Below are 14,576 nucleotides of genomic sequence, written 5' to 3'. Positions count from 1 at the left end.
CAACCATACATCAACTACCGGGCTCCAGACAAGAAAGGCGAAGCAGAAGCGTGGCACCACCAAGAGTTTAAAATTGGAGACTTGGTCATGGTTAAGATATTACCTCAATAGCTCAAGTCTCAGCAAAAGGTGCATAAAGGGAAGGCGCGAAGATATGAAGGACCCTTCCCTATCACAAAGAGGGTAGGAAAGGTATCCTATCAAGTACGGCTACCTCCAAGGCTTAGAGTTCACCTCGTCTTCCACGTAAGTAACATGAAGCTCTATTATGCCGACAAGGAAGACCTTAGCCGAGGAGAATCATCACAGACACAAATAACAAGTGCAACCCTCTATGACAAGGAGGCAGAATACATGATGGTTGATCATGTCATTCGATGACAAAGCGTTTCTCCTTATGCAGAATACTTGGTCAAGAGAAAAGGACTACTAGAAAGCGAGGCAAATGCTTTGTGGCAGATCCAAGAGCAAACACAAAGATTTCGCAAGGAAGGCGCGGTGAGGGCGTCGCCACATTAGGTGGGGGAGAATGTCACGGACCGATAACTTCTGAAGCTATCCCTCATTAGAAAGCCCTGGGAGGTTGTAGAGAATGCTGGAAGGTTCTGAAACTCCCTAGAGCTTTGTAGAGAATTGTACATAACTCTAGTAGCATGTACATAATACTTGTATATTCTAGAATACGTTCTTTGAGAGGGTGAGGGAAGGATCTAGAATCCTCTCCATCCTTGTAGATCTAGAATAGTCTACTAAGATAGAGTTGGAGGAAGTGTCTAGAACCCTCTCCATCATACTAGGTCTAGAACATTCTTTGTAGCCTATAAAAGGGGGAGGGCCTCATTTGCCCAAACCACCCAAGTACCCAAGTAAACCCAAGTGTAATCCAAAGCATTTAAGTAATACTAGTAAAGCATTCTCGAAGAGCTCTCTAAGTTTCTCTAAATCTCTCTTGTGTATGCAATCTTCTCTTAGCTCTCTTCTACAAAGAAGGCTTACTTAGGTGCAAGCAAGGCGTGCTATAAACATCTAAGGCCGCACGGTTGGCTTAGAAAGACCGAGGGTTGGTTTAGAAAATCCAAGGCCATGACACTTGGCTGCTACTCCTATTTGGCTTTGGCTCCATCTAAGCTTGATGACTCAATAGTCTTAGGCAAGCTAATGGGGCTGGGAAGCACAAGAAGTTTGGATTTGAGGTAATGAAATCGAGTAGAAGTTAAGAGCTTAGTGAAAATGTCTGCAACCTGATCATATATCTGTAGAAATATAGGCAAGAGAGTTGTTTAGAAACCACTCATTCGCAAATAAAGTAACAATCAACTTCTATGTGCTTAGACCTTGAATGAAACACAAGATTAGATGCTAAGGCCATAGCAGAAACATTGTCACACCATAGCACAAGGGCAGAAGAAGAGGGCATAGCCAAATCCTTGAGTAATTGCTACAACTAACAAAGCTCAACTGTGGTGTGAGCCATTACTCTGCCTTAGTGGAGGACCTTGAAACTGTGGGCTAGTTTTTAGCAAACTACGAAATGAGGTTTACGCTAAGATAAACACAAAACCTAGAAAGTAGAGCGTCTATCTATACAATCACCAATCCAATTAGAGTTTGCATAAGTATGAAGAGTGAAAGGACTTGGTTGGAAGGTGAGACCATGAGAGATAGTCCCTTGGATATACCAAAACAACCTTTTAACCAAGGAAACATGAGAATTGGAAGAAGAGTGCATATGCTGATAGGCCTGATTGACAGCTAGGGAAATGTCAGGTCCAGTTATGGTCAAACATTGCAAGGCACCAGCTAGGCTTCTATAAAGAGAAGGTTGAGCAAAAGGCAACTGATCAGTAGAAGAAATAGAAGATTTAAGAACCAGAAGAGTAGGGCATGGCTTGCAGGTCAGCATGACAGCCTTATGCAACAGGTCTTTGGCATACTTTTACTGAGATCAGAAATAACCTTAAAAAGTGAAATGAACTGAGATTAAACAAATGATTGTGATGGTTAGTAATTAGGATACATATGAAACCAACAATCAAAGGCAGTATGAGTATGACATCCACAAATTTGGCAACCACCAGAATTAGATGATGAAATGCCCTCAAATTTGCCTCTAATGTTGCGATTATTATATCTTCCACATCGATTGCCTCTGTTTTGATATCGACCTTAACCTCCAGAATAATAGCCTCCAGTGTTTGAAGAACAAGAATGAGAGCTAGTCTCAGAACCTTTTGTGACAGCACAAGCCATTGGTGATTTAGTGCCAAGAGCATGCTTAGCCTTGTTCTCCACATAAATTGCTTCAGAACACAATAAAAAACATAAATCATCAATTGTAATAGCCTCAACTCTAGCGCATATAGTTGTTTTAAGTGTTTCATACTCATCGGGTAATCCATTTAGAGTTAATAGTACCAGATCTTCATTATCAATAGTAGAAGAAGCAAGACTAAGTTGATTCGAAATCTCTCTAATTTGTTAAAGATATTCTTCTATTGATGAACCTTTTTTTCAAAATAGATTAAGGTTTGGTCTTAAGTTAATAAATGTGAGATCAAGAAAGAAAAGTAAAACGCTTCTCTAAGGCATTCCAGACTTGAGCAGAATGCTGATGATAAAGAATAGACGAGAAAACATGGGAGGAAAGGGTTGTAGTAATGCAACTTAGCAGTTGAGTCTTATAGGCTGCTTCATTGGTTGCTTCAATGATCTGGCTTGGATTGGTTTTTTGCTGAATTTTGTTGGCTGGTTTGTTTATCAGAGGCATGGAAGCAGAGTTGTTGGGCTTTGGTTGGTTTTTGTTCTTTTTGTATCTGTTTTGTGCTTTGGTCTTGTTGCCTTAGCTTTGTTTTGTTGGTTTCTCACCAGCTAGGAGGTTGGAGCTTGATTTAGTTCCAAACTCCTCTTTATTGATGTAACTTTTCATACCTTATATGTGCTCCATCAATAAAGTCTTCTTTTGCTGATTAAAAAAAAAAAAAAAATGCAACTTCACAAATGTGCATCTATAGTTTTCCATTTTGGAAATTCTGGATTTACAATTGCTTTTCCTAATGCATTAAGGATCTGAGGATCTGGACATGGAACCATTCTAGTTACAAAATCAAGCAAATCAATAGCTTGGAGCTTATTCTGAAGATGATTCTTCCAGATAAGAAAATTTGATGAATCAAGTTTCATTGCTTTTAAAGAAGTTGAGATGAGTAAGATAAGATTTAGTGGTAGAGAGATGATAAAGTCGCCATTGTTAAAACTTGCTCGTGAGAGCTGATAATGGCTCTGATACCATAACAAGAAATGGAAAATGATTCCTCAATAGATTACAATCCATAGTACACAAGATATTTATATTGTTTATAAAAGTTTGTTATAACAAACTCCTAACTAATTTTCTAACCATATCTAACCACCACTAATACAAATCTTATTTCTATATCTATATCTCTCGTCAGTTACATTAGATGCTTCACATACGTAATGCATGTGAGCACACTTGTGCGTGGGCTGCATCTGAGACTCCAGCCTTGGCTGCAGTTGCTCCTGTTGTGATTGTGGCTGCAGCCTTGGCTGCTGCACCTGTTTGGCTTTGGCTCCATCTAAACTTGATGACTCAATAGTCTTATCAACTATAAAGAAGAAGATATACAATGAAACTTGAAAAAACACTTATATATATATATATATATATCCTTAACACGAAGATCATTGATTTAGATGAAGAATCAATTCCAGGACCAAATTACTGGTAATTTAACAAATTTATTCCCACTCATGATACTTTGGGTTCTTAATTAGTTGAATCCTAATACAATGGACATCTAAGAAGAACAGTTGGGAGATGTTCTGTGGGTGAGATAATGTTGGGAGTTAATGTGAGTGTTGATCTGCAATGCTTGGAGCTGCAATGTGGGTGATGATCGACAATGTTGGAGCTGCAATGTTGGAGCTGAATGTCAAGGTCCAGCAGGGGAGTTTGCCGGTGGTGACTGTGGATTAGCAGCTTAGGTGTGGTTGGCCGGTCAAGCAGCAGCTCTGGCGGTGTGGGCTTTGGGAGTTGGGAGTTGGCAGCTGCTTAGGGGTGGCGTGAGCAGTAGGCGTGGGCTGCAGCATAGGGTGGTGCGGGCAGCATAGGTGTAGGGCGTGGGCAGCTTCAGAGGTGTGCTCTTGGCAGAGTGGGTGGTGATTTGACTTTAGTTTGGGTGGTTCGGCAGCTTGGGAGTTGGGTTAGTTAGTTGAGTTTAGTTTGCTTTAGGTGTTTTGGTGGGTTGATTATGTAGGGATTCATGTCTTTATTTTCTAGTTAAGTCTTTCTTAACTTTTTTTATGTATTTATTTTAAGAAAAAAATTGAGAGGCTAAGGAATTGGTTGTATGGATGCGAGTAGCAGTAGTAGGGGTATTTTGTACTTTCCGAATCTCTCTCGATGCATGTCATTTTCCTGTACTTTTAATTTCATGCTGTTAAATGAAATTTTTCTTTGCTGATAAAAAAAAAATGTTCACCATTATTGATCTAAAAGCTTAGGTGAAAAGCATTATGATTACACAATCTTATCCATTAATAATCACTAACTATAGGCTTTATTATATATTTTTCTTGAGAATTAAGAATCTAAACGAGTTTAATTGGGTGCCGACAAGTCGTCATCATCTTTAGGCCTGATTTTTTTTTTTAAAAAAAAAAATCTATGGATATAAATGGGATCGGTCATGAAAGAACTAATTAAGCAAGGCTAATTGATGTTTATACTGATACAATTGGGCAAAAAATTCAAAAGCAGCGGAGAAAGTGAGGCACCAATAACATTAAAAAATTCTTAGTACATTTTGATTTTCTATAAAGGGAATTCATTCGAGCCCCAATACACATATTCTATTCGAAAAAGTGACTACTCACAACACATTTTAACAAAGTTTCTCTTTTGCATGCAATTTGCGCAAACCCTGTGGTGTTTCTTGTTTTAAAAGAAAAAGTAAATTAAAAAACAAACAATAAAAGAAATTATACAAATAAACAAATAATATGAATAGCCAAAAAGATTACATTGTAATCATAATGTTGATGATTTTCATGCTGCTTTGGGTCTTGGGTTTCCCTTCTATTTGTCAGTAGTAGAGAGCAGACTTTCTTGGTCTTTTTTCTTTTCTTTTTCTCTTTGCTTTTTTGGTGCTGCATTCTTCTTTCTTTCTTCCCAAACACGGGTTGAGCATAAATGCTATCTACCTAGAAAAAATATTTAGAAAAGTGTCTAAAAATTGAATTTGTCGTGTGGATTTAAACTTGGTGGTTGTGGACTATGTCTAAAATAAGAATAATTTAATTCACACATTTTCAAATTCTGAACACTCTTCTATATATTTTTTTCTGTGTACCTAGCATTAATTTGTTGTCGGTTCCCAGAAGAAAGTTACGAAAAAAGAGCAAACCATGGATGGTTGTTCCTGGCCTCATGCTGAATAGAACTTGAGGAAGGCTTGAAGTACTAAATGATGGTGACAATGATGTTGTCTGAGTCTCTCTTTTGTTTTTGTTTTTGTTTATTCTCTTTTTATTTTTATATTTTTTTTTTCTCCTCTCTTTTTTTGCTCCTACCCATGATGATCTGGGTTGTCAGGGTCAGGCCAGAAGGAGTACTTCAACCATTCTGCCTCTTGTGGGTTTGTCATGGATGACTCCTGCGAATAACAATGCAAAGTTAGGGTTAGGGTTTGTATAAAAGCTATGCAAAACACTTTAAGAGCTAATACTTGAGTTTCGTTGATTGAATAAATAAAACCTATGCGAAATGTTAACACTGTTTATTGGTTGGTGATTAATATTAATATATTTGTAAAAAAAATATATTAAAATATATTTTAAAAAATAAAAATAGGGTAATGCTGCAATGATTTGTTTTTACCACATTTTATATTATACTATTGATGTCGAATACACATTAATTGAATATTATTGTTAATGATGAGTCCTATATAATTATGTGCCACATTAAATAGTAATAAAAATGGTAAGAGAATAGCATTATTGATAAAACATAAAAATATGTGAAATGCGTATAATAATTGTAATTTTAACACTATTTAATTATTAAAGAACATTCAATGTACAATTACTAGTGGTTCTCGAATGCTGGGAAGAGAATGGTATAATAATTATCTAGTTTTACAATCCTAGCTTGCCACTTGATATATTATTAGTTCAACAATGATTCATTCCCCCTTTTCCTTCCACCCCCTTTGACCCCCTCTCTCTCTCATTGGTTACATTTTCTTTTTCTTTTTCTTTTTTTTTCCCTGCTCCTCCAATCACCACCCGCCACGTGACAAAAGGGGGTGAGGGGTGACCCCCAAAAGGGAGTCCCAAGCATTATTCTTATTAGTTTACTTGTGAATACTGCATTGGAGATATACATTGACGGGGAGACAATTATTTCAATATTGAGTTAAAAAATACAATTATAAGTAGTATAATATGATATAAAAATATTATAAATGTAACATTATTGTAATGTGAAAGCATAACTGAAGAAACTATCTTTTTTGTCCCTTTTGGCATGCAATCAAATTATTCTTCCTATTCTTTCTCTTTATTTTATTTTATTTTTCTAGGAGGCCACCACATGCATGAGGAAAGCTTTTGGGTCATTGTCTTCCTTTATTTTCTAAAACCTTTTAAAATTAAATTGTTATTCATTGTCTTTGTGTATTTTATGTCAAATGATATCATGGAATATTGGGACAAAAAACTTTGCTACTTACATATAATTTCTTTAGTTCTTACTGTTGGGAACTTAGGATTCTGATCTTACTAGCAGCAAATTTAAATTAAAAACTGCCTTGGAAAATCTTCACCTAACTCAAGGTTTTTTTTTTTTTTTTTTGGCTCCCTTGTTGTTTAAAAGTAAGGCTATCTTTGAGTCTTCTGAAAAAATTTTTAAAAAAAAAAAAAAAAATCTTGTGTTCAAATTTCACTGATATGTTCGAATCTCACTAATATAATATAAATAATAAAATTGTTCATTTTCATGTGAGGGTGTTGTTGAGAATTTAATAGAGCTCATCAATAATGTTATTTTTTGCTAATAAAAATATATATATATATATATATAATAGAAACAATAAAATTTCCCTCCCTCTCTCTTTCAATAAGTAGAAACTGAACTTTCACTTTTTTGGGCTGAATTAGGAACATGATAATAAAATGAATATATATCTGTCAAAAAATAAATTTTTTTGTTGAGTTATATGTAAAAGATGAGCATAAGTTTAAGTAAATATTCTATTTCTCTTTCAATTTTTATTTCATCAAATTTAAGATCTAAACATAACCTACAAGAGGTCTTGTTATGCAAACAATGGACTTCTCATTTCGCATTTTGTGTAGTTTATACAAAAATAAAAAAATAAAAGGTTAATTACACTTTTCACCCTTATAATTTGATTCAAATTTCACTTTAATCCTTACAATTTTAGATTGAACAATTTGGTCCTTCCACTTTAAATCTAATTTCAGTTTGGTACTATCGTTCAAGTTGGAGGTGAAAATTAACGATTTTGAGACAATTGGTTGTCTCTTTTTTTTTTTTGATCGGCAAAGTAAAAATTACATTAACAACATGAAATTAAAGGTACAGGAAGAAGGCATGCATCGAGAGAGATTCGGAAAGTATAAATTACCCCTACTACTGCTACTCGCATCTATACAACCAACCTCTCAGCCTCACGAATTTTTTTTTTTTTTTTTTTTTGACAATTGGTTGTCTCTTAAGGTGTACATCTAAGAAAAAATAATGGAAATTTGGATGAAAAGACAAAATTGAAACTAAATTTAAAATGTACAAACCAAACTATTCAATTTGAATCTATAGAGACCAAAGTGAAATTCGGATCAAATTACCGGAGTTAAAAGTGTAATTAACCCAAAAATATAAACATACCAAAAAAAAAAAAAGGTAAAATTCTATTTTAATGTTCAGTAGCTAATTGATGTCTGTTGCTATATTTGTATACCTGTGATTCATCAATAAAGTTTTATTTTTTTGCTGATTAAAAAAAAAAAACTATTTTTTTGTTGTGTTTGCAGGTTTTTTTTTTATTTTAATTATCATCTATGGAAATCAATAATATCTCCAAAACATAAAAAGAGAAAGAGAAAAGAAGAAAAGGGATAAAGAGAAAAAGAAAAAGGCTTCTAGTTACTCTCTCTCACTCTCTCTCTAATTTAGAATCGAATAACATTGTAATATCTGTCCTTTTTAAACCCTTCACCTATTACCTTTTCTTTGTTCCATTCCATGCTTAATTGATAGCAGTAGTACTGTGACACATAAAGCGCATAAATTTCAGAGTCAAAAAGTTGAAACACTCACTTGTTTCATATCAGCAGCATTTGATGTGCAGCCCATTATGAGTTCTTCCAACCCAGATGCAGACCTACCACCTAGTTTATGATGTTGTTGCTGCTGTTGCTGCCAAAAGTTATAGTCTTTTAGAAACAAATAAGACATAATCATCTATACGATCATGTATTGTTTGCAAAAAGTGCACGTAATTACTTGTTTCCAACTTGGTTCTAAGTCACATAGACTCAGATATAGTATGTGTCAATGTCGTTTTAATATGTTTCTAGGTGAGGGATTTATCTAATTTTCAAGTCAAGATTTCATTATACAACTAGGTTTACATTTGGTAAATACTTCTTTTTATCTTTTAGGAAAATTCTTTACATAAACAGATTTTTCACTAGATTTTTTTACTGTTACACACAAAACAATGGGTCTCACTTGTATTTATTAATTTGGACTACTAACTGTGTAAAATAAAAAACAAAAACTTGATAAAAAAAAATCCATTTATGTATAGCAGCACTCTAGTAGAAAATCTGTTTATATAGAGTATTTTCCTAAAATATAGCATTTTATGCATAAAAGTGAAGTGCATACTCATATAGTAAATTTGATTATTTACATGTACTTTTTATTGTATGTCTAACTAGGTGTATTGGACAAAAAAATAAAAAGTAAATAAAAATAAAGAAATTCAATTTAAATTTTTTTTAAAAAAAAAAGGTGTATTGGACATCTCATACCCTTACTTCTACCCAAATATGTCTGACACGAGTACTCAAACAGATTTTTTTTTTAAAAAAAAAATTTGACTCAAACATGTGATAATTTTAAGAATATGAGAAAAAAAGGAGGTGGGGGGTTGTTTGAGGAGACATGAATTGGGGGTTGTTTGGTTACCTGGAAATTTTCATTTTGGAGCATTATTCTGGAGACATGGAAGGAGTCCTCATCAAGAATAATGGAGGTGTGGTGGAGGGGAGGTGGAGAGATGATGGTGGAAATGGGAAGTGAAGGCCTACTAATGTGGAAGGCTGTCGAAGCAATCTGGTGATGTTGATGTTGTTGTTGTTGTTGTTCATGGATCGCGTGACGCGGCCTTTGGAGCTCGTGGAGGTTATGCTCTTCGCAAGTGCCTGACGCGGATGCCTCCCTTATAGTTGAAGCCTCGCCCACTCTAGCCTGCAACAAACTTTAATATTGAGAATGTAAATAATAAAATTACTCCTATCGAATAGCTCAATATTTTAGATGAGTTAATAATTAACAATTTTAATATAGTATAGAGTTGACAATGAAATCATGTATTCTACTTATGAAGGAAAGTATTACCGCACGTGATTAGTGTGTTGAGAATATAATTTGAATTGGTTGTTCACAATTCACAATTCACAATTCGACATTTGCTAGCTAAGAAGTCTATTTTCAAGCCCCTTCACTACTTCTCTTTTGCTATGTTTTTCCTTTATTCTCTTTATCCTTCTCAGTTCTCTCTTTCAATTTGTATATTGCTTTAGTTTTTCTTCTCCTCTCTTTTGGTGTGTAACTAATAGGGATGTTTTGTTAGATGACAATTATTTGTCAAGTGAGGTCCAAAGAGTTTTCATAATGTGTGCATTGCAAGCAAGATGTATATAAGAAAAGCAACCCTTGAGCTTTTGAGTTCATTCCCATTCCCTATTTTATTCAACATGTATATATGGCTCAGTTGATGTTAAATAAAAATAAAACAAAACAGGAAGAGGAGAAGAAGAAGAAGAAAGGAAGAAAAAAAGCAACACGCACATGGAGAATTTAGAGTAAGAGTAATATAAATATAAAAATCTTATATAATTTTTATATAGAACACTGTTATTTAATTTGAACTTTTCACTTTAAAATAAACACTCATAAAGAGTAATTTTTTATTTACAAAATGGATAAATTATGGAGGTAGTCCTTATATTTTAATCTTTGCATCATATTTTTGTTTTTTTTTTTTTTTTTTTGATATGCAAAAGAGAAGTTTATTGATTACTTCAACGAAGAACAAAGATACAATCAATAAAGTGAAAAGTTCAACTCGATTTTAACCCTAAATTTATAACTTTCTCTCAATTTAATCTAATTGATTATAGCTTTTAGTATTTTTTAAAGAATAATATGCGCATAAGTGGTAAATGTCATACTTTTAGGGACAAAACTATAAGCTTGCTCAATTCAGCGAGGTAACCTCAACCAATTTAATGATAATTTTTCATCAAAAATACTAACATCATTATCAATAGGACCAAATTAACACAAAATTCAAAATTAAGAATCAAAATTGAATCAATTAAAAGTGTAAGAATCAGAATGACACATAAGACAAAATATAAGGATTATAAGTATAATTTGCCCTTACAAAATTGACATTTTCATATAATTCTCACGATGTTTTCTGTATATATTTTTTTTCGACATGAATAGAAGTTTTGATAGAGTAATGTTAAAATGACCAATTTTGTTGTTAAAAATAAAAATCACAATGCTAGGTGAAATGAAAAAAATACAAAAAGTCACATAATTATATATGGAATTTTTTTAAAAGAATTATATTTGCATAGCATTATCTTTTATCGTACTTGTTTGGAAAAAGATATTCATACCATAAGTTCATACATAATTTTTCACAAAAATAATGTGGCAGTGTTAATTTTCAAAATCTAAACTGCCTTAAAGAATCTTTTGCTTTAAAATAATAAAATTAAAACTTGTCATATATTATTATGTACAACCTTTAATGGGTATTTAGTCAGTGTTTTATATGGCAATCTGTCTTTAGCAAACAATTGTATGAATGAACAAGAATGCATGCATGTATGCACATATATAATTATATATGTATATATACCTCATCAAAGCTTTTCCTAAATGGGGCATAGCTAAAATGGTCAGCTTTCAATTGTTGAATATCAATGGCACTGTAACTTGACATTGCAGCCCCAACACCAACCCCAACTGCAGACAGTTCATCTCTCTGAGTTATCACTTCCAATTCCTTCAAAGAACTACTCCCACTCTCTCCTCTCCTGCTGTTAGGCTCAGTACTGTTTCCTTCTCCGGCAGCAGCAGCTCCGCTCCGATCTGACCAATTGCACTGCCTTGGCTGAGTCTGATAGAATATCTTTGATACCACAAGCTCTCCTTCCTTCTCTTCTTCATGCTGACCTAGGTGGTACTGGTGCATCACCCAATTGGTTTTCTCTGGTTTCCTATTCTTGCCAAAAAAAAATTTTTTTTTTAATCGACAAAAAGAAAATTTATTAGCTCGAAATATAGAAATATAGCGAGATAATAAGAGTTAGGGAGAAAAGCTAAGACCATTGACAGGCACATCCCAAGCATGATTTTAAATGGAATTTTGAACTTCTGATATTGTATTCAATGATAGATGACCTGATATATGACCGTATAATTGATACCATATGTATTCCAATATTGTTATTTAAATCACGATTCCAATTATGCTGGCACATACCTATTCTTGCCGAAGTTTGTGTAGAGTACTAGAATCTTCTTGCACCCTTTCTGCCGGCCATTTGCCATGACTGGTCTCGTCTTTCCAGTCTTGTGCCACCGGGTTTCGCCACCCTGCAAGTCACATTCGGTTTGAATTTTTCGTCTTTTTCTTGTACCGGTTGTGTATGCCTTGGAGGGTCTGTGGAAGAAATGCCTGCTTAAGCCATCTCTGGTGACTCCTGAGAGAAAAGAGTGCATGTTTAGGCAAAGCCAAAGTTAGGTGGACTAGGTGTAACAAACTGTGGGACAATAAGGGTTTTTGAAAGTCATAACAAACATGAGGTGGTGATAAAAGAAACACTAGAAAACCAAGAAATTATAGCTCAATTTTGAAACTTGAAAGAGGTTACATATTAAAACCTAACCTAACACATTGAATTTATGAAATATTTGTAGAAGCATACATCTACAAATCTGTTTGATACATAAATTAGTCAATATTGTATCATTTTAGTCGATACATGATTGTATTGTCAATATTCATATATATTGTAACACTGTTATTTAAAATCATGAATAGTTTAGTGCATAGAGACTCTTATCACTGTAGAGTCTGCGAAAGGTCAAATGTACACAATCTTGTACCGCAAAGGAGAATGTTTCTATCAGAGAGAGAGAGAGAGATTTAATTTCTGACCTGGAAGTTTTTCAGGATGAGTATAACAAATCCCATCTTCTCCTTTAATGGTAGGGATGAATTCATCAATCAAAGGGTGAGATTTTGAGTCCTTAGCGTCCACCTTTGCTTCAAGATGCTCTATCAATTCTTGGTCTGTTGGATCAAATTTCACTCCTGCTGGTAGACCCACCCAATCCTGCAAACTCCATTCAAGTTCAACAAAAATTCAAAAAAACAAAAAAAAATAAATCTAAAATAAAAGCATAAAGAAAAAGAAAAAGAAAAAAAAAAAAAAAAAAGGAACTATATTTCGAATTTAGATTTGGTTCTAGTTAAAAAGGCAATAATACTATATATCAAATAAGATTTCTCAGAAAATCAAACAGCAAGAATAATTCTTTATCTTGTTTGATTCTTCTTTTTTCTCAAAATCTTGATGTTGAAGCCAAGAATATTTATGAGACATAATATAATCCGTACCGGCTTTCCTTCAAGCTTGTGTCCGCAACCGGGACACTGCTTAGATCCACACAGCTGATGCTCTTCCAGCTTTGCATCAATGAGATCAGAGCTACTAATCGAACCCAACTGACTTGTATTCATCGCTAGAGCGAACAGGCAGTGCCTTCTTTTTTCTTTTTTTATCAATCTTCCATGAAATTCTCTCTTCTCATGCACCAATTTAGGTCTCTAGAGTTGGGACTTTGATATCAAGAAATAGTGTTCAACAAGAGTCCTAATAATACCGACAGAGATCGATCCGATGTCGTGTCAAACTACAAAGAAAAAACAATAATAAATTGACAGGTATGTTAGGGATATGAACATAAAATCATGAAAATTAATCTAATTTAAAATACTGAAATATGTTTGTTATAAGTTGAAGAGGTGCATCAACAAGAACAACATGAAATTTAATGGAAACTTCAGAAACAATAAAAAGAAAAAATATATGAGCAAATAAGAATATGAAAACTCAATTTGAAATAAGAAATTGAACAAAACCCAAGTGATATATTTACCCCAAAAGTGGAAATATTCAGTCAGAAAGACTGATAAGGGGAAGGGAGATGAGAGAGAAGAGGTGGTGGAAGAAGAGGAGAGAGAGAGAGAGAGAGAGAGAGAGAAGAAGAAACTGTTAGAGTAGGAGGGTTTGAGCTATAAAACCTGCTTTAAGCAAGGAAAACACCAGAAGTCCCTCAACTTTAACTGAAGCCAGTGAGATAAAGGAAAAGGTGACTCAAACCATATATACCACCTTTAACTCTTTGCTAAATTAAGCTGCTCATGTAGGCGGTTTTAGGAAAGAGAAAGTTAAGGGCAGAGGGGAGAGAGAGAGTGAGAGAGAGAGAATAGAAAGAAAATCTGTTCTGCATGATTATGTTTTTTTTTTTTTTTCAAGGAAAAGTCTTTTCTTCTAGTGGAGGGTCATAAGAAGATTGTAAGCCCACTCTATATTTAACTGTGATCCAAATTATTTTTCTAAATTATTTATACAAAAAATTAAATCGATCATATATTAATAATTATTTAATTTAATCACATTTTGTCTTAGAAAATAAACTGTTTATTTTTAATAAAATCAAACATACAGTTCATTTTTCTAAAATAAATGTACTCCTATTATGTAGTTACTAATGTCGAATTTTACATGAATAATCTATTCAATATATCCTTTTTTTTCTTTTGATGATAGAGTGTTTAGGTTAGTTTATGTGTACTTCTACTAATCACAAAAGATCATTTTCACTGCTCACTTGTGGAGATCTCATTTAAAATCAGAATAAACGAACTTATTAAAATTAGTGAGTATTAAAACTAGTGAGTTTTAAACTTAAAATCTAAACCACGTACAGCCCAACCCCTTGAGCATTCGATAGGCCTTACAAGTTAAGAATCACTGAAGAAGGCCCAAAGTGGAGCTAGCTATAGTTCCTCAACTTTGTCTAATTGAACCTTGTCATTTTTTCTAACAATGCTAGATAAATCTAAAGAATCATAAAATTAAAAATAAAATTATACACAAAATATATTCATGAACAAAAAATTTCAAAAGTGGGCTCACCAAAAAAATCT

The 14,576-nt window shown here is 33.7% G+C and overlaps 1 protein-coding gene across 5 annotated transcripts; it reads right to left on the bottom strand.

The window, feature by feature from the left end:
• Positions 1–4,780: 4,780 nt before the first annotated feature.
• Positions 4,781–13,918, bottom strand: LOC114320975 (NAC domain-containing protein 75). 5 transcript variants are annotated; one of them, XR_014349253.1, is made up of 9 exons: positions 13,523–13,896; positions 12,981–13,276; positions 12,519–12,696; positions 11,841–12,060; positions 11,214–11,574; positions 9,242–9,523; positions 8,366–8,464; positions 5,373–5,675; positions 4,903–5,223 (listed from the first exon to the last, which is right to left on the bottom strand). XR_014349253.1 is itself a non-coding variant. In XM_082902904.1 (8 exons), exons 2-8 carry the CDS (start codon positions 13,101–13,103, stop codon positions 5,589–5,591), a joined length of 1,350 nt encoding a protein of 449 aa, XP_082759030.1. In that variant the 5' UTR covers positions 13,104–13,276; positions 13,668–13,918; the 3' UTR covers positions 4,781–5,588. The 5 variants fall into 5 exon arrangements, 4 of the variants coding, with proteins under 4 accessions (XP_082759030.1, XP_082759032.1, XP_028123887.2 ...); XM_082902904.1 differs by having other exon boundaries at positions 4,781–5,675; positions 13,668–13,918; XM_082902906.1 differs by having other exon boundaries at positions 4,781–5,675; positions 8,366–8,458; positions 13,668–13,918.
• Positions 13,919–14,576: the final 658 nt, after the last annotated feature.

The sequence above is a fragment of the Camellia sinensis genome, chromosome 13 (genome assembly GCF_055761805.1).
Source record: "Camellia sinensis isolate YWXY chromosome 13, ASM5576180v1, whole genome shotgun sequence".
Lineage (NCBI taxonomy): Eukaryota > Viridiplantae > Streptophyta > Magnoliopsida > Ericales > Theaceae > Camellia > Camellia sinensis.
This window is presented reverse-complemented; position numbering and strand designations above follow the sequence as displayed.